Source organism: Carassius gibelio, chromosome B9 (genome assembly GCF_023724105.1).
Source record: "Carassius gibelio isolate Cgi1373 ecotype wild population from Czech Republic chromosome B9, carGib1.2-hapl.c, whole genome shotgun sequence".
Taxonomy (NCBI): domain Eukaryota; kingdom Metazoa; phylum Chordata; class Actinopteri; order Cypriniformes; family Cyprinidae; genus Carassius; species Carassius gibelio.
This window is the reverse complement of record NC_068404.1, coordinates 17,010,709-17,030,713: the sequence shown is the minus strand read 5'-3', so window position 1 is coordinate 17,030,713 and position 20,005 is coordinate 17,010,709. Positions and strand designations below refer to the sequence as shown.

At 40.5% G+C, this 20,005-nt stretch overlaps 2 protein-coding genes across 3 annotated transcripts in view; both read right to left on the bottom strand.

The window, feature by feature from the left end:
* LOC127964870 (gamma-crystallin M2-like) overlaps nt 1-20,005 on the bottom strand; it is a 95,799-nt gene that overhangs the window by 50,322 nt on the left and 25,472 nt on the right. The window lies entirely within an intron of this gene.
* The window catches only part of LOC127964867 (gamma-crystallin M2-like), a 31,934-nt gene continuing 25,473 nt past the window's right edge, over nt 13,545-20,005 (bottom strand). Inside the window, exon 4 of one of the 2 annotated variants that reach the window (XM_052565296.1) lies at nt 13,545-13,753. In XM_052565296.1, the coding sequence (XP_052421256.1) occupies nt 13,729-13,753 (25 nt within the window). In that variant the 3' untranslated portion in view covers nt 13,545-13,728. Of the gene's footprint in view, nt 14,002-20,005 lie in introns of both variants that reach the window. The other variant, XM_052565295.1, reaches the window with a different exon arrangement.

Below are 20,005 nucleotides of genomic sequence, written 5' to 3'. Positions count from 1 at the left end.
ACACACACACACACACACACACACACCCCGAGCAATGGGCAGCCATTTATGCTGCGGTGCCCGGGGAGCAGTTGGGGGTTCGATGCCTTGCTCAAGGGCACCTAAGTCGTGGTATTGAAGGTGGAGAGAGAGCTGTTCATGCACTACCCCCACCCACAATTCCATCCGGCCCGAGACTAGAACTCACAACCCTTCGATTGGGAGTCCGACTCTCTAACCATTAGGCCACGACTTCCCCCTGTAATATTATTCCAGTCCCAAAGAGTTTTTAGTTTTAGAGTTTCTGCCAAATATCTGTTGTTTGAGCACTGTGCTGATGTAGATGTAGAAATCTTAGAAAAATCAGAGAAAAGTACAGAAATAAGAAGCAAAGCGCAGAGCAGTAAGCTAGAACGTCTGTACGGTAGCAAAGCCAGAAGCAACTAAATCCCATGCTTTGAATCAGAGAGGGATGGTTGGGTTTGTCACTGGAGGAGATACATGGCTGGTTTGAGCCCTGTTGGAAATTACTGGAAATTATTTAATGTTGTTGCTGCTAGCTAGCTAACGTGGTTACTTTAAAACAATTGCATAGTTTGGCATAACGCTAGTTTCTGTTATTTCAAACACTTAACTGATGTAATAGAGAGAGTTTAGAGCAATAATATTTGTTTATAATATAATATTTAAAATGTTTCGAGAATAAAGTTGAAATATTATGAGAATAAAGTCAAAATATTTCGAGAATAAAGTTGAAATATTATGAGATAAATGTCGACATATTTAGAGAATAAAGTCAAAATATTACTAGATTAAAGTTGAAATGTTTCCAGAATAATGTTGAAATATTACAAGAATAAATGTTCACATATTTGGAATTTTTACAAAGAAAATAGTTTCATTTAATGAATTGTTTCACATTAAAACAGTGATCTGATCATTAAAGAGCTTGAAAAACACATAAGACACATAATTTGTGTTTCTCTACCATTTTGACTTTATTCTCATAATATTTCGAATTTATTCTTTATTTTATCCTATGACTGCGTTTTAATGCCATATTAAAAAAAATTCTAAGATTACGAGATTAAAGTCGTAATATTTCGAGAATAAATTCAAAATATTACGACTTTAATCTCGTAATCCTAGATTATTATTTTTTTAAATATGGCACTAAAACGCAGTCATAGGATTCACTGCAGAATAACCTGGAGTATAAATTGATGAGCATACAGAATGAGTGATTGGTCTAATTCTCATATTCAGGCAAGTATAAATCTGTGCAAAGATTTGCATGATAAAAATTATTGTTGTTGTTTTTTACCTTTGATTCACTGCATAATATAAAATTGTGGTTAAATGGTTTAGATAATTGTTTTAATATCATAAATTGTGTCTGTTCATTTACAGGGTGACCTAACTCTTATGACTAGCCCCAGTCTGTGTAGTCTGTGTTGGTTGGTTCTGACCGTTGTTGTGCTATTTGTTTCCTCCTGTGGATTATTCAAGTCTGTTCTGTGTGAAATCTCTTTTTTCCTTGTTCCTTGCTCTGAACAGTAGGCAAGTGTGACTGAAGAACTGACCAACAAACCATTTATTGTGTGTTTCCCCTCCATTTTGCTTCCGTTTTCTGGTCAGTGTTTTGTGTTTCCCCCTCTCCCACCCTGTATGCATTCTCCTCCTGCTGGAGCAGAGGAGCAAAAAATTGCTTGAGGGTCATACCAGACTGTATCTGGCTATTGCCCACCTCACCATCTACCCAGATGACGTGCTCTGTGCATTCTATGATGCCAGCCTCAACCCCACATGAAGAGTGTTGTTTTCTAAAGATGACCCTCGAGCTGAATTCGCTGCCTTCATGGAGTGGACTCTGGCGAGAAATTGATCACAATCCTGCACAGTGTATGATCCCATAATGTCCATTCCTGACCCAGAGCTCAGCGCACCATCACCCTGCTACATGGAGCATCAGCCTGAGCCCACTGCTGACGGAGAGCCAGAGTCCACCACGACCGACAAGCCATCACCAGAGAGAGTGATAGAGTTGAGGAACGCCTTGATTTCAGTCCAGGTGCGAGAGCCAGCTACAGAGCCCACCACGAGGGAAAGAGCAATGGACGGTGTGAGGGCAGAGAGGGGCTGAGGGTGAGCTGAGTATGGCATAGCCAAAGTGCCTAAATAAAGAGGTGCCCTCCAGTGCCTGCTCCTAGAAAGTGCCCTCCAGTGTCTGCTCCTCCAGAGCACAATCCTGTTCCCACATTCAGCCAGGGGGCTCTTGATCCAGAGTTTAGCCCTGAATGACTGGAGTCTCATGAATGACCACTCCCACCAGCTTCTCCTCCTCTGTCATCTGGCAGCCCCTCTGCTCACCTTCAGCCCACCATCCTCTGTCTCTCCGACTCCACCACGGCCTTGCAGATCCACGCCTTTGAGTCAGTTCCCAGCGCCATCAGCTCTGCCTAGGACCTCCGGATCCTCCCCATCGCCCTGGCTAATCAAGTCTCTGTCTTCGCCTCGGGCTTCTCCACCTCCTGCTATGCCACCATTGGCCGGCCCCCTGGAGTTGGCGGCCATTCCTCCTCTATGGTTCCTCCTCTATGGTTCCTCAGTCCGTTGGCTCCACCGTGGGCCATCATTATGGCTGTGGCCTGTACATTATGTGGAAAATTTGATTCGTTTTTTTTTTTTATCTTTAACCACATAAATGAATTGCATTACACCAAATACACAGTATAATGTTATTTTTAGCAACGTTATATGACCCCTTTAAAATGTGTTCGTGCAATTTGTTACAATGATTTTCTTTTACTAAAAAGGATGATTGACCATGATTGATAATTTTTAGTCCAACTTTAATTTAATTGGAGACCTTTTTATTTAATTTGAGACCCAATTTATTATGTAATGTCCCTTTTGAATTTGTACTTGTAGCAATAGCCAAAAATATATTTTATTGGTCAAAATTATAGATTTTTATTTTATGCCAAAAATATATTTTGTTAATTTCCTACTGTAAATATAGTAAAAGTTAAATTTTTTCCACCCTCAGATTCCTGATTTTCAGATAGTTGTATCTCAACCAAAAATGGTCATATCCTAACAAACCATATATCAATGGAAAGCTTAAATTATTCAGCTTTTAGGTGATGCATAAATCTAAATTTTGAAAAATGTACCATTATTACCATACACTCACAAGCTACTTTATTAGGTACACCTTTTCAATTTATTGTTAACACAAATTGCTAATCAGCCAATCACATGGCAGCAACTCAGTGCATTCAGGCATCTAGTTTTGGTGGAGACGACTTGCTGAAGTTCAAACTGAGCATCAGAATGGGGAAGAAAGGGTATTTCAGTGACTTTGAACATGGAATGGTTGTACTCTGAGTATTTCAAACACTGCTGATTTACTGTGATTTTCACCCACAACCATCTAGGGTTTACAGAGAATGGTAAGGAATAGAGAAAATATCCAGTGAGAGGCAGTTGTGTGGACGAAAAGCCTTGTTGGTATCAGAGGTCAGAGGAGAATGGGCAGACTGGTTAGAGATGATAGAAAGGCAACAGTAACTCAAATAACCACTCATTACAACCAAGGTATGCAGAATACAATCTCTGAATGCACAACACGCCAAACCCTGAATCAGATGGGCTACAGCAGCAGAAGACCACACCGGGTGCCGCTCCTGTCAGCTAAGAACAGGAAATGGAGGCTACAATTCACACAGGCTCACCAAAATTGGACAATAGAAGATCCGAAAAATGTTGCCTGGTCTGATGAGTCATGATATCTGCTGCAACATTCAGATGGCAGGGTTCGAATTTGGCGTAAAGAACATGAAAGCATGGATCCATCCTGCTTTGATTCAAAGGTACAGGCTTGCGGTGGTGGTGTAATGGTGTGGGGGATATTTTCTTGACAAACTTTGGGCCCCTTAGTACCCCTTGAGCATCCTTTAAATGCCACAGACTTCTGGAGTATTATTGCTGGCCACGTCCATCCCTTTATGACTACAGTGTACCCATCTTCTGATGGCTACTTCCAGCTGGATTATGCACCATGTCACAAAGCTCAAATCATCTCTGACTGGTTTCTAGAACATGACAATGAGGACACTTTACTCAAATGGCCTCCACAGTCACCAGATCTCAATCCAATAGAGCACCTTTGGGATGTGAAACCACCACATTTCAATCAGTCACGTTCAATGTCACATCAATGACTTACGAATAGTGATCTCACTAGAGAGACGAAAGGCCTTTGAGTGTTAACAAAACAAGCCAATGAATGTTGGCGTGCGAGATTTGCATCGCGCACTCCGGCCCACAGCGTGGGTGAAGTATGTTCCTGAGAGGAAAGGAAGAGGACAAAGGGGTCGGCTGGACTGCTGATGAATTTATTCACTCAAAATAAACTTAAACTTTATAAACACCAATGGTGACTTTGACATCAACACAGACACGATCACACAACACTTCCGGTTTACTCGTTCCGGTTCCGGTTCCGGTTCACGTCAGCAGTCCGTCTCTCTCTCGACTGCTTCTGTCTCTCCTGGCATTTTATACTCTCTCCACGCCAATTACTGAAACAAGACACAGGTGTTGATAGTTTTTGCCCAAACCACTCACTTACCGCTCGTCTCCTGATTCTCTCTCCCGCTGCAGACTTCGCTAAACCACGCCCCCCGCCACAGTGGGTATATAAGGAGAGCCTTTCAGCTTCCTGAGCAGAGTGTCGTCAAAACAGCTATTTGACGGTAGATTGTTGGTGTCAGCCGTGATGAAGTTGGGGTTTTACAGCCTCTACTTGGTTTTACCCAAGAAAGGTAGTGGGTTACGGACAATCGTGGATCTGTGGATTCTGAACTGGGCCGTTCACAAGCTCCTGTTCAGGATGTTAAATCAGAAACATATCTTTCAGTGCGTTCATCCACAAGAAAGGTGTGCAGCGATCGACCTGAGGGATGCTTTATTTAATGTCTCGATTCTCCCTCGACACAGGCCGTTTCTACACTTTGCCTTTGAGGGGCGGGCATATCAGTACAAGGTCCTCCCCTTTGGGGTCCTGGAGCCAGCCCTCGTCCCCTTGAGGGAGGTAGGCATTCGCTTTCCCAACTACCTCGACGACTGACTCATTTTGCTTCAGTCCCGAGCTCAGTTAAGTGAACACAGGGACGTGGTACTCAGCCACCTCAGCTAGTTGGGGCTTTGGGTCAGCTGGGAAAAGAGCAAACTCTCTCCTGTGCTGAGGATCTCTTTTCTCAGAATGGCATTGGACTCGGTCAACCTGACAGCGCGTCTCAATAGAGCGCGCTCAGTCAATTTCTGAACTCCCTGGAATCATTCCTGGGCAAGAGGGCGGATTCCACTGAAACTGTTTCAGATGCTCCTGGGGCATCTGGCATCCGCTGCCGCTGTCACACCGCTCAGATTGCTTCATATGAGACCGCTTCAGTGTTGGCTTCACGATCGAGTCGCGAGATGGGCATGGCAACGCGGCACGCACCGGGTCTTAGAGACCCCGTTCTGCTGCCAGACCTTCAGCCCCTGGTCGGACCTTGCTTTTCTGCATACAGGGGTCCCCCTAGTTCAAGTGTTCAGGCATGTTGTTTTCTCAAGAGATGACTCTGCTTTCGGCTGGGGTGCCATGTGCAACATGGAATAAAGCATAAGGCACTTGGACATGTCCTTGCCTGCAGTATGGCAGTATGGCTTGCTCTGTGTCACTTCAGATCGAGGCTATGCGACAAGCACATACTGATCCGCAAGGACAACACTGTGACCGTTGAGTACATCAATCACCAGGGGAGTCTACGCTTCCATCGCATGTCACAACTCGACCGCCATCTCCTCCTTTAGAGTCAGAAGCATCTAAGGTCACTGCCAACGAGCTCTCATGATAGCCCGCCCTTCCGGGAGAATGGCGACTCCACCCCGAGACAGTCCTGCTGATCTGGAGATGCTTCAGGGATGCTCAGGTAGACCGTTTGCCTCCGGATACATCCCACTGCCAGCTATTCTACTCCCTGTCCGAGGGGAACCTCAGCACAGATGCGATGGCACACAGCTGGCATTGGGGTCTCAGCAAGTATCCATTTCCCCCAGTGAGCCTTCTCACACAGACGCTGTGCAAGGTCAGGGAGAACGAGGAGCAGGTCCTCTTAGTAGTGCCATACTGGCCCAGTCAGACTTGGTTCCCAGAAATAATGCTCCTTGCGAAGTAAGTAAGCTTTCCCAGTTTTATTCAATTCCCACTGTAGAGAACAGCAGTGGCGTGTTCCTTTGCCTAAACCCTGTCCGATCTTCTGCCCCAACTGGAATGGGGGGACTTACTGGCTCACATGGAGTGTATACTCTTTGTGTCTGTTGCAAGTTCACATCCTAATATTTCCTATTTTTTGTTATTTGTTCTTATGTGTAACCCAAATTTCCATCATCTGTGTGTAGCGTTGTTGGGTGTACCTGCATCATTTTGTTAATGGTTTGACTACGGCTGAAAAAGAATCATATTTTAATTATTACAATTTCTGCATCTCTTGATTTTTTTAAGCATAGCCTTCTACAATATTTGCCCTCTTGTTATTTATCCTGAAACAAGTTTTTCTTTTCTTAAATTAATAAGTGTTTTGGTCAGTGGTTTACTTAATCTTGTCAAAACTAGAAACCATGCACACACGCTCTCTCTTTATATTACGAACTTAGAGTAAGCGCTCATGCCCTGAAAACACAGACAAACATGTATTTTAGAGTTTAGCAATCTTTATTGAGATACATTTTGCTCAAATTAAAGTGTAATACAGCAAGTCTATAATGAAGTTTCTGTTATGGAGGTGAGTGAGGACCCAAATGCTGTTCAACGGAAAATAGAGACTTTAATGAAAACTCAAAAAATCTTCTGAGACAAAAAGGCAAATGAACAACCCGCAGAGTTGAAAAAAAAAAAACCGGCCGAACTTGAAAAAGGTCTCTTTGGCAGCAGTCTGTGGCTGTGGATATAGCGGCGACTGGCCGCGGGTCTCTCAGAGGGGACGCGGATTACGGGCTGACCGTGAGGGATGGAACTCTCTCTGCATCAGGCCAACTGGACAGATATAATGGAGAAAGCGATAAACAGAGCAGGAAGGGTTAAAAAGCAGGTCACACCAGGACAAGACAGGACTGGACTCGCACTGACTCTTACAGGGTAGTAGTATGCTTCCTACGAGAAAAGCTCAAAGAGAATCTGACAAGGAGGCAACAAAAGCAGAGGAAGAAATAGAGGAATAATCAGAGGGAAAGAGGGAACAGGTGGGCAAAGTGCAAACGAGGTAGTCAGAGAAGATGATTAACAGCTGGGAAGCGAGAAAGGGAAAGTGAAAGTAACCCAAAAGACCAGAAGAGGGAGACAGAGTAAAAGGAAACAGGAACCTGACAACACAGGACAAGACATAACAGTACCCCTTCTCAACGAGCACCCGAGGAGGAAACCCGGTGGCTACAGAGGAAATCATCGATCAGCGAGTGGTCCAGTATGTCCCGGGAGGGAACCTAACTTCTCTCCTCGGGGCCGTACCCCTCCCAATCCACAAGGTACTGATGACCACGCCCCGAGGACGCACGTCCAGTATCCTGCGGACCCTATAAACAGGAGTGCCCTCGACAGGGATGGGGGGGAGGGGGGGAGAAGGACGAGCGGGATCGTGAACAACGGGCTTAATACAAGAGACGTAGAAGACTGGGTAAATTCACCAAAGATAGCGAGGGAGAAGAAGTCGCACCGCGACAGGACTAATGATCTGCGAAATATGGAACGGGCCAATGAAGCGTGGGGTCAACTTACGAGAAGTAGATTTAAGGGGAAGATTGAGGGTAGAGAGCCATACTCTCTGACCGCAAACATATCTAGGGCTCTTAGTTCTGCGCTTGTTAGCTGCTCTAATAGTCTGTTTCGTATGACGGCAAAGAGCAGACCTGACATTCCTCCGGGTGCGTTCACAATGTTGGACAAAAGCCTGAGTGGACGGGACACAGGAATCATTATTCCTCTATTTCTTCCTCTGCTTTTGTTGCCTCCTTGTCAGATTTTCTTTGAGCTTTTCTTGTAGGAAGCATACTACTACTCTGTCAGAGTAAGTGCGAGTCCAGTCCTGTCTTATCCTTGTGTGACCTGTTTGTTAACCCTTCCTGCTCTGTTTATCACTTTCTCCATTATATCTGTCCAGTTGTTTATATCAAATATTTGTAACTTAATAGTGAAAGGGTTGATTTAAATATATATATATATATTTTCTAAGTAAACAACAATAGCCCAAGTTTAGTAAACATTTTTTATTGAGACTATAAAAAATAATTCTGCATCTATTTTCAGGTGTGCCAGCTGCCACTCTGGGTGGCACAAGCACACCCTGGCACACCTGTGGCTACGCCACTGGTTTAATTTATTCATGTAATCAAATTAAATATAAAACCAAAGCTATTTGCCACTGCTACAGTATTCATGTTTTTATATATAAAAATACATAGTTTGTTATAGAAAAACATGTTATGCTGAGAGACCAGAGCCTCAATTATAACATTATAGCAGGATCCTTCTGATACCTGCACTATCACGGAAGTGCAGCATGGGACAACACTTGATGGGCAAGTACTTGTACAGACTCGTGTGTATGGGATGTGGGAGAATAAGGGTGTACTCACACTATAGCAATCTTAACCGTGCCCGAGTGTGTTTGACCCCCAAAGCCCGGTTCATTTGACTAGTGTGAACACTTCGCGTAGCACTCGGGCGCGGTTCATTTAGCCATCCTTGGCTTGGATGAAAGAGGTGGGCCAGAGAGTGGTTCAGTTGGGCTTGGGCATGGTACACGTGTAGTGTGAGTGCCGGAGCGTGGAACTTCTGATACGTGCAGCATGATTGTGTTAACATTTCTGAGCGGCAAAAGTGATAGATCTGTAAAGCACTATATTGTAAGAGGACCATTTGTTATCAAAATAATAAACCATAAAGTTAACAAAACAATGCACTCCACTGTGCTAAGCAAGAGCAGTTTTCTGCTGTCTTCACATGCTATGGGAAACTGCCTATTTCCCACTTATGAAGTCATGATTACGAGCATGTTGCATTCTTTTTTGTTAAAATAACAGTGAACAGTGGTTTGTGAATGTTGATGCTTAGCCTAAATTATTAGAAAATACGGGATTAGTTTCCACTGTTATGCTGATGATACTCAACTATATATCTTAACTAGATCAGATGAAACTTCAAAATTATCTAAGCCAACAGAATGTGTTAAAAATTTACATTTTATCTTATTAAATTCAGATAGGACAGAGATATAACTTATTGGAGCAAAAACAGTACACAGAATCTCGTAGATTACAATTTGCAGCTAGACAGATGTACTGTTACAGTCAAAAACCTGGGTGTTATATTAGACAGGAAATTGTCTTTGGAAAACCATATTTCCCATATTACAAGCTATCCCATATTTCCCAAGCTATGAAACATGTTACCTGTTTCTGATGCAGAAAAGCTAGTTCATGCATTCATGACCTCTAGACTAGACTATTGTAACACACTTCTAGGTGGTTGTCTTGCATTCTTAATAAACAAGCTACAGGTAGTCCAAAATGCAGCAACCAGAGTCCTTACCAGGTCAATAATATATGATCATATTATCCCAATTCTAAAGTCTCTCCACTGGCTACCTATTAAGTTCTGTATCAGTTACAAAATATTATTACTTACCTATAAGACTCTAAATCAGCGGTCCCCAACCCTTTTAGCGCCAAGGACCGGTTTAATATCAGACAATATTTTCACGGACCGGGCTTTAAGGTGTGACGGATAAATACACCAAAATAAAATGATACAGCTGGCATAAAAACTGTGGTATATTGTATATATAATAATAAGCATGAATCCACTGTGTAATCATTTGCAATTTTATTAGCAGCGTCCTCGTAACATCGCGCTAACAACATAACATGAAAAATATATAATGAGCGAGTACATCATGAATCCATTTTCCAAACTGTGTTTTTCTCTTATCCTGAATCACGACGGTACACCTATAGTAAGTGTTTATTTTTGGACTATTTTAGTCTAGTTGGGATCGGCAACGCTGAAGAGTAGCACATTACCCGTGTGACTCGCCATAGATGTAAACAGAGAGAAGTACAATAGCTACGGCTACAATGTTCTTCCACTAGACGCGAGCGCCAAAAGTTACAGACTGCAGCTTTAATGTAAGTTATTTATTCTTTCTTGTGCAGCCCAGTACCAAATGACGCACGGACTGGTACTGGTCCACGGCCCGGGGGTTGGGGACTGCTGCTCTAAATGATTTAGCTCTTGTGTACCTAACTAGCCTTCTGCCATGCTACGGTCCATCACGCTCCCTAAGGTCACAAAATGGACTTTTGGTAGTACCTAGGATAACAAAGTCCACTAAAGGAGGTAGAGCTTTTTCCCATATGGCTCCCAAACTCTGGAATAGAGAGAAGTACACACACACACTCTCTCTGTTTAAATCTAGATTAAAGACTCATCTATTAGGCCAAACTTTCAAATAATGAATCTCATAATTTTGGACTGCAGTTATATCCGATTAAATGAGCATTATTATTCTTTAGCTTGGGTTAAACAAATTAATTTTATTTGGTTGGAACAGCAGCTATGCTAATTATGTCTCTATTTGTTTCTCTGTTTTGCCTTAACTAGGATTTACACAAGCTCCAGTCTGGATCCAGAACACCTAAGAAGAGATGATGCTGACCCTCAGAAGACCCCAGATGATGCTAACCCAATATACAGTAAATAAATAAATAAATCCACTGCTCTCTTGTCTCCTCTTAGGCTGAGACTCTAAATAGACGGGCCCAGACTTTTACATGCCCCTAGGGCCAGGCTGTGATGTACATAAAATTAAAAAAAGGAAAAATTGTAAAACTACAGACATGTTCCTATTTATAAAGTTACAGTTTGACAGGAATACAATATAATGCAAACCTTTCATTCAGAAAGGTTCCTGTCAGGTTTTCTCTCAGGACAGAACACAAAATTAATCATTCTCGGGGACTTTAATAAAGCCAATCTGTCCCGTGAACTGCCAAAATACAGACAGCATGTTACATGTCCCACAAGAGACAGTAATATATTGGATCACTGTTACACCACAATAAAGGATGCATTTCACTCTGTTCCACGAGCAGCTTTGGGACGTTCTGATCACCTTCTGGTTCATCTTATACCGTCCTACAGGCAGAAACTAAAATCAGCTAAACCTGTATCAAGGACTGTAAAAAGATGGACTAATGAAGCAGAGCAGGATTTAAAATCTTGTTTTGACCTCACTGATTGGAGTGTTTTTGAAGCTGCTGCCACCGATCTGGATGAACTCACAGAGACCGTAACATCATATATCAGTTTCTGTGAGGATATGTGTATTCCTACAAAGACTCAACTAATTTACAATAATGACAAACCGTGGTTCACTGCAAAACTCAGACAGCTCCGTCAGGCCAAAGAAGATGCTTACGTGAAGGGGGACAATGTCTTGTATAAACAGGCTAAATACACATTGGAAAAGGAGATGAAAGTGGCAAAGAGGAATTATTCTGAAAAAATAAGGACTCAGTTCACTTCCAACTACTCCGCATCAGTGTGGAAAAGTCTAAAGAAGATCACCAATTACAAGACACCACCCCCCAGCACCGTAGAGAATCAACGACTGGCAGACGATCTGAACGAGTTTTACTGCAGGTTTGAAAGTACACCCATCACCTGCCCTGAACGCCTCCCCACAAAACCATTCACACCATTAACAGCTCCTGCAACCCATCCTGAACACCTCTCCAATCAAGCACTCTCACCATTCTCACCTCCTGCATCCCCCCTCTCCCCCACACCTGCAATTCAGATCATCGAGGATGCGGTGCGCCAGGTCTTCCGGAAGCAGAAAAGGAAAAAAGCACCAGGCCCAGATTGTGTTACACCAGCCTGTCTGAAATCCTGTGCTGACCAGCTGGCCCCCATCTTCACACAGATCTTCAACAGATCGCTGGAGCTGTGCGAAGTCCCACCACCAAATGTTCCACCATCATCCCCATCCCTAAGAAACCCAAAATTACAGGACTAAATGACTACAGGCCTGTGGCTCTAACGTCTGTAGTCATGAAGTCATTTGAAAAACTGGTGCTGGCCCACCTGAAGGACATCACTGGGCCCTTGCTGGATCCTCTTCAGTTTGCCTACAGAGCAAACAGGTCTGTGGACGATGCAGTAAACATTGGACTGCATTATGTTCTGCAACACCTAGACAGACCGGGGACTTATGTGAGGATCCTGTTTGTGGACTTCAGCTCGGCCTTCAACACGATCATCCCAAACCTCCTCCTGCCCAAACTAAATCAGCTCTCCGTGCCCACCTCCGTCTGTCAGTGGATCAACAGCTTCCTGACAGACAGGCAGCAGCTAGTGAGGCTGGGAAAATACACATCCAGCACCCGTACAATCAGCACCGGAGCTCCCCAGGGCTGCGTTCTCTCCCCACTGCTCTTCTCCCTGTACACCAACGATTGCACATCTAAGGACCCCTCTGTCAAGCTCCTGAAGTTTGCAGATGACACCACACTCATCGGCCTCATTCAGGACGGTGACGAGTCTGCTTACAGACAGGAGGTAAAAGAGCTGGCTGTCTGGTGCAGTCTCAACAACCTGGAGCTTAACACCCTCAAAACAGTGGAGATGATCGTGGACTTCAGGAGAAACCCCCCTGCACTCCCCCCACTCACCATCATGAACAGCCCTGTGACTGCAGTGGGGTCATTCAGGTTCCTGGGAACCACCATCTCTCAGGACCTGAAGTGGGACATTCACATTGACTCCATTGTGAAAAAGGCCCAGCAAAGGTTGTACTTCCTCCGCCAGCTGAGGAAGTTTAACCTGCCACAGGAGCTGCTGAAACAGTTCTACTCCACCATCATTGAATCCATCCTCTGCACTTCAGTAACTGTCTGGTTCTAATATACCTGCCTACAATTGTCATTTGTATATTGTCATTCACTGTCTACATATCTGTATTTTATTCTTTTATCATGATATCAATATATATGTACATACATAACTTCACTTTGTAATATACCTGCCTACAATTGTATAATAGAATGAGCTTTATCGCCAGGTATGTTTACACATACGAGGAATTTGTTTTCGTGACAGAAGCTCTGTCGCTGTCATTCTGTTGTACTGCGGAGCTTCTGTCACAAAAACAAATTCCTCGTATGTGTAAACATACCTGGCAATAAAGCTCATTCTATTCTATTCTATTCTATTCTATTCTATTCTATTCTAAAATGACAGTTAACAAATGTATCATGTTTTAACTGGTTTGGCACAGTTTACCCAACTTTGGGTTACACTAACCCAGCGCTGGGTAGGTGTGTGAAAGTGTTCATCATTTTAACTGACAGTGAAAATGATCAAGCAGCAGAGTTACAGAAAAACTAACCAGCACCTGGATAAATTTTTTAAAGATAACGATGCAACAGGCTGAACCCAGAATTTGAGTTAAAAAATAAACCAGCATTTTTTTCTTTCTTTTTTCTTTCTTTTTGAGTGTAGTCTTATAAGCCTAATGTTTAAACTGAAAGTAATTATGTTTTGTGATTGATTAGACATGCAAATATTAGTGGCAGTAATGATTTTACAGGCACATAGTATTGTAGAGAAATAATTTTATTAACAATTTAGGAAATGCTAGAAAACTAGTACCAGGAGTCCATGATACGCCTCATGCTCATGAATCTCATGCCACCCATATCTCTGAAGCTCCTGTACTCTCCAGGCCTGAAGTACCACATCCTTCCTCTGTAGTGGGGCTGCTCATAGAAGAGCCAGTGGCCGTCCATCACATGACAGGACTGGCAGTGAGACATGCGATAACGGTCCATAATGCTGTCACAATCATCCATCATCTCGTACATCTGACCCATGAAGTTCTCCCTCTCGTAGATCCTCATTCTGTAGGATCCCCTGTACTGTAGTGGAAGAGAAGTGCATTATTTTCAAGTTTATCAAAAATAAATATAGGACAATGACATAAGTTGCACTTTTGTCATTTACATAGCAAAATAAAACAATATAGTGATAATTGAGCTCACCGTGGGGATCATACGGCAGGACCTGATGCAGTTGTTCATTCCAAACATAGACATGTAATCAGCATATTCTCCTCTTCTAAAGAAATACTGATTTCCCATGTAGTTGGGATGATCATACATCATCCAGCATCCACTCTCCACTCTGCAAGAGTGACAGCGGCTCATGTAGGAGGAAAAATCACCACAGTTGCCCATACACTCATAAGAGCGACCCTGGAAGTTCCTGTCCTCGTAGAAGATGACCTGAAATATTGGTTAATATTTTAGCAATTTAAAGTGAAATATCAATTAATTTGGACTGTGTTGACATGCTAGAATGAAACTTACCTTGCCCATCATGGTTGCACTGGCTGATTCACAGTAGTTCCGCAAAAGAGAAGTTGAAGCTGATTCTGCTTGTTGACTGACTGTCACCTGTGCTTTTATACAAGACCAAGACTAAAGACTACACAGCCTCTATTGTTAGTCAATTCATGAATGTGCAAAATAGAAAAGAACACATTCTACTGTAGCTAAAGCCTAGCATCTAGATGTTCTTATTGACTTTTTTTTCATGAGTCTTAAATTTAGTTTTAAAGAATCTGGTACCGTTGAAACATAAGCATTTGCTTTTAGATTACTTCCTGGCCATGTAAATTGTATGGTTTTTGTTTGTTTGCTTGCTTCTTATATATAATATATTATAGAATCTTTTAAAGTCTGTGAAATTCCTTGTTCTGTATTTATAGTCTGACTTATAGTAGTTTTTTGGCTATTTTGTTGTGTCCAGTTGTAGACTTATGTGCAGTAAGTTAAGTTTATGTAAATAAGAGTAATATTTAATATTAGTATTTTAATAATAGCATTTAAGAGATTGAGCTGAAAATTAATACTGTATCAGATGTGAGTAATCACACTCAATCTCTCTCATAAAACAACATAATACAATAAGCTTTTTACTTCCATGAAACAACTAATCATTTCTTTGCTAGTTCTAAAGTGACACTTTCAAGCTAAGGCTTTGGCCCATCTGTTAAACTCTCAAATTTAGATTTGAATCTGTGATGAAAGGGAGTAGTTCCCTATGCCAGATAGTAGATAATCAGTTGTTGTTTCTTATTTACATACTTGTCCTGTTCAACTGTTGGATAAATTCAATATTATACATATAGTGCGAATATAGAGCCACAACAATCCTACTGTGATATTACTAATGTGCCATTCTCCTCTATCCCATTGCAGGTACATGATGGAGTGATTCGGCCTTTTGTGTTTTTGTTATTTCAATGACTTAGAAAACTCCTTTTCTGTGAGGTTTTTTAATTTTGATCGAGACATGAGTTTCCTCAATGTTTGCTAACATTGTGAATAGGTTTGTGTGTCTGGTACAATGGTCTCATGCTCGCAGCAATTAGATTAAATCAAGTAAACATTTGTGAATATAGAAGTATCTCTTTTATTTAGAAAAATAAAGTTTAACATTTAATCTTCTTAGGTTGGTGAGTTGCGCTGGAGTATGGTTTAATTTTTTCATGATAACGGCGAAAATGTAAATTCTCCATAATTTTTGATTGTACAGATAAGAGTAACAATTAGAAACTTTAAAGTTTCTACTTTTCTTTTACAGTAACAACAAAAAGCACTTTTGTAAAATTAAGAAAACCATCAGGGTTCGCTTTTTGCCATCTCGGTACTTTCTGAAATTTGTCACAAAAATTCAGCAAAACTCTTTGACTACTTGCCACACAGACATGAGAAATAGGTCCTTGGAAAGCTTGCAGTGTCTTTGAAGCAAGACATAGAGAACAAATTCTTAAAGTAATCCATGTGATGTCAGGGATACGCAGGATTCAGTTGCAGGTAACAAAAGTTTACCCCAGATATTAGTTTTGTTGCAGTTACGTGACGTAGAGGTGTCTGACTAGGGGGGAGACGTGGGCTGATGACGTCATTGTTTCAGAAAATATACGGATTAGGCATCCAGACGAAAACACAAAGACGGCGTTTTCAAATTTATCCACTCTGGGACCCGGTTTCAAAAAATAGCGGTTTCACCTGATGAAAACGCCGGATCCGTGTGGACGAAATGCCTATCTGATAAAAAATGTGTGCGTATTCACAGAAACGCATCTCCGTGTGGACGGGGCCTTAAACATAACTAGGCAGACAGGACAAGACGATCACACGCGAAGCACTAAACAATCACAACGGTCTGACGAAAGACAGAGCATGAGAGGAACTAAAATAGAGGAGAGCTAATGAGGAAAGAGTGGCTACAGGTGTGACGGAACACAGGGAATTAAGGGTAATGAGTGGGAGGGGGAAGAAACTCTGACAGAAGAACACATGAGCTGCCGAAACAAAACCCATGTGTTCTGAGACTAGACACACAGACAACAAGACAAAAATACAGCAACACAGACCTAAGTCATGACATGTGAAACCAGCAAGAGTTTTTTCAGTCTGAGCTCATTATCTGTAATTTGGCCACACACACAGCACAAGCGATTCATACGTAATCATCTGAGCCATGCATGTAACATGTTAACATATATGCCCCCTTCACCATGATAAACAAAGCAGCTAGATTCACCAAGTTCATCTATTCTACTTTTCATTTTTGGAACGAAATGCACTGTGAAGATTACATATAATGTAGTATTTACCTCAGTAGGAGAATATAGAAAAATATCTGAAATATAGAAAAATCTTTTTTTTTTTAGGGTTTTGCTGACGTTTAATGCTAACTGTCTTTTAATCAAAACATAAAACATTTACCCTGTTTGTATCTGCAAAGATCCTAGCACATTTTCCCTGTGAATTTCTGACTTGATTAATGTATTTTGCCACCGCCCTCAAACAAATAATCAGACTATCAGTTGACTATCAGCTAGATTGGAATGTTTAAAAAAATCTGCAGGATTACCTTTTTTGCAAACTCTAATCTTGCCTTTTTATTTTTGGTGCTTTTCAGAGGTTTGCATCTTTCTGTAGCTTCTGTAATTCTATGTCAAAGTCTCCTGTGGGTAGTAGATTGTCCGAGCTTTTCGGAGGTTGTTGCTGATTTTACAGACATATATTTTAGGCTTCATTTGAACAGCTTTTATGATTTGTCTGTAATCAACTACTGTTGTTTTTCTCAGCCAATCAGGTGGTTTCCAAACTCTCGTTTCTCCATGCACTTTGTTTTTGCTGTATCTCTAATTAACTTCTTCTTTTCTTTTTAGCATCAAAATTGCTTGCTCAGTCAGCTCCCTCTTCTTCATCCTGATTTGTGTGTGTCATCATCAAATACAAGACTTAGAATGCAGAAGCAATGGCTATAACTATTATGACACATTTTTTACTTTTAATATCTGAAGAATTAATGCAACATGACACAGCTGATCACTTAGAAGGTCCTGTGATGCAACTGTTTCAATACTTCAGTACGTGGAAACAAGCAAATACCTTGGAAAACCAAGTATGGTTCAAAAGTTGAACATGACACAAAGGCTTGTGACTGTTTCATGTCTTTGTGTTTAGATCAGTTAAACTTCATTATGTATATTTTGATTATGTTTTGTTGTAAATCATGCGTATTTATGAAAATATTGTTCATTTTTAGGGAGGATTTATGAACTTCATATGGATTTGTAGTGTGGTTTTGTTTGATTTATTGGACAATTTATTTTCAAATGTATTTATTTTTTCCTTTCAAATTTGTTAATGTTTACAGTAAACGGGACACTTTTTTAACTAAATTTTATACTGTATGGAATCTAGTGATGACACAACTTTGTGATCTGGGTTAGAACTTAAGGCTGTCAAAACAAATGGCAAATTGAACTTCATATGGTAGTTAACCATGCAACCTGTCATTAAAGTCTGCCTGAGGAGTTTAAGAATCTGAGATTTCTGTTAGCGGCTGGTTTGAGAAAATTAGTTTTTCCATGTAAAGCAGGTCCTGATTGAACAAGCACACTTTGAGAGTAGAACAACAAGAATAATCATAATAAAACTATGAGCTTTAATTCAAATTTCAACCTAAATACAACTTGGATTTAAACTGTGAATTAGATAACTAAATCAGAATAATTTAACCAAAATGACACAATAAAACACAAACACTCCAAATCATACACTAGATTGAGCCATTGTTTGGCCAATAAGCGATTATTATTAAAATTTTACAAATTCATGGATTATCCTTTTATAATAGAAAGATAGAGTATTCTTAAACTCAAACCATCAAAAAAATTTTGGGTCATGATTGTGGCTTTATAAGTCATGGTGATAAAGTCTACAGAGTCACAAACACCTTACTTAGGTTAAAGGCTACAAAAAAAAAACTAAACAACCCACCTTTCGAAGATTAAAATCAGTTTTTGTTAATACATCTCAGTCAAAATTAAAAGTTAAGATTTCATGTTTTTTCATCATGTGCAACATTTTTGTGAGATGCTTATATGTAACCCTTTCAGCAATTTTTTTCAGCAAAATCTGCGACAGTACTAGGGCAATCTACTATATGTACTCTAGACATGATAACGCCAGAATCAAATGCAAAAAAAAAAAAAAAAATAATAATATATATATATATATATATATATATATATATATATATATATATATATATATATATATATATATATATATATATATGGGAAAATAACTTTTAAACTGCTGTTAGTTTTAATCGGTCAAAATTACTTTCGGTTAACTCTTACAAGCATTTGTACTGTCAAACTACTGCTATATATATATATATATATATATATATATATATATATATATATATATATATATATATATATATATATATATACCGTAAATGATATTGCCTCATTCCATATTGTTTAATATATCAATATATTCTATAAACTTGATATTTACATTTACATTTATTCATTTAGTAGACGCTTTTATCCAAAGCGACTTACAAATGAGGACAGAGGAAGCAATCAAAAACAACAAAAAGAGCAATTATATGTAAGTGCTATAACAAGTCTCAGTTAGCTTAACACAGTACATGTAGCATAGGCTTTTAAATAATATAATAAATAAAAAGAAAACAGATAGAATAAAAAAAGAATAGAGCAAGCTAGTGTTACAGGTCTTTACACACACACACACACACACACACAATTGCATAATAAATGAAAAGAAAATAGAATACAAAAAGATTAGAAAGGTAGTTCGATTTTTTTTTTAAGAATAGAATTAGAATAGTGAGTGTTAAAGTTAGAGGGTCAAATAAAGATGGAAGAGATGGGTTTTAAGCCGATTCTTGAAGATGGCTAAGGACTCTGCTCGGATTGAGTTGGGGAGGTCATTCCACCCGGAGGGAACATTTAATTTAAAAGTCTGTAAAAATGACTTTTGTATTTCTTTGGGATGGCACAATTAAGCTACGTTCACTTGCTTTTTGAAGGCAAACATCAATGCCTTGAATTTTATGTGAGCAGCTATTGGAAGCCAGTGCAAATTAATAAACAGAGGTGTGACGTATTCTTTTTGGCCCATTAAAAATTAATCTTGTTGCCGCGTACTGGATTAATTGTAAAGGTTTGATAGAACTGGCTGGAAGACCTGCCAAGAGGGCATTGCAACATTCCAACCTGGACAGAACAAGTGCTTGAAAAAGGAGTTGTGCAGCATGTTCTGAAAGAAAGGGCTTGATCTTCTTGATGTTGAATAAAGCAAATCTGCAGGATCGTACAGTTTTAGCAATGTGGTCTGAGAAAGTCAGCTGATCATCCATCATAACTCCAAGGCTTCTAGTTGTTTTTGAAGGAGTTATGGTTGAAGTGCCTAACTTGATGGTGAAATTTTGATGAAATGATGGGTTTGCTGGAAACACAAGCAGTTCTGTCTTGGCAAGTTTGAGTTGAATGTGATGGTCCATCATCCAGCAAGAAAT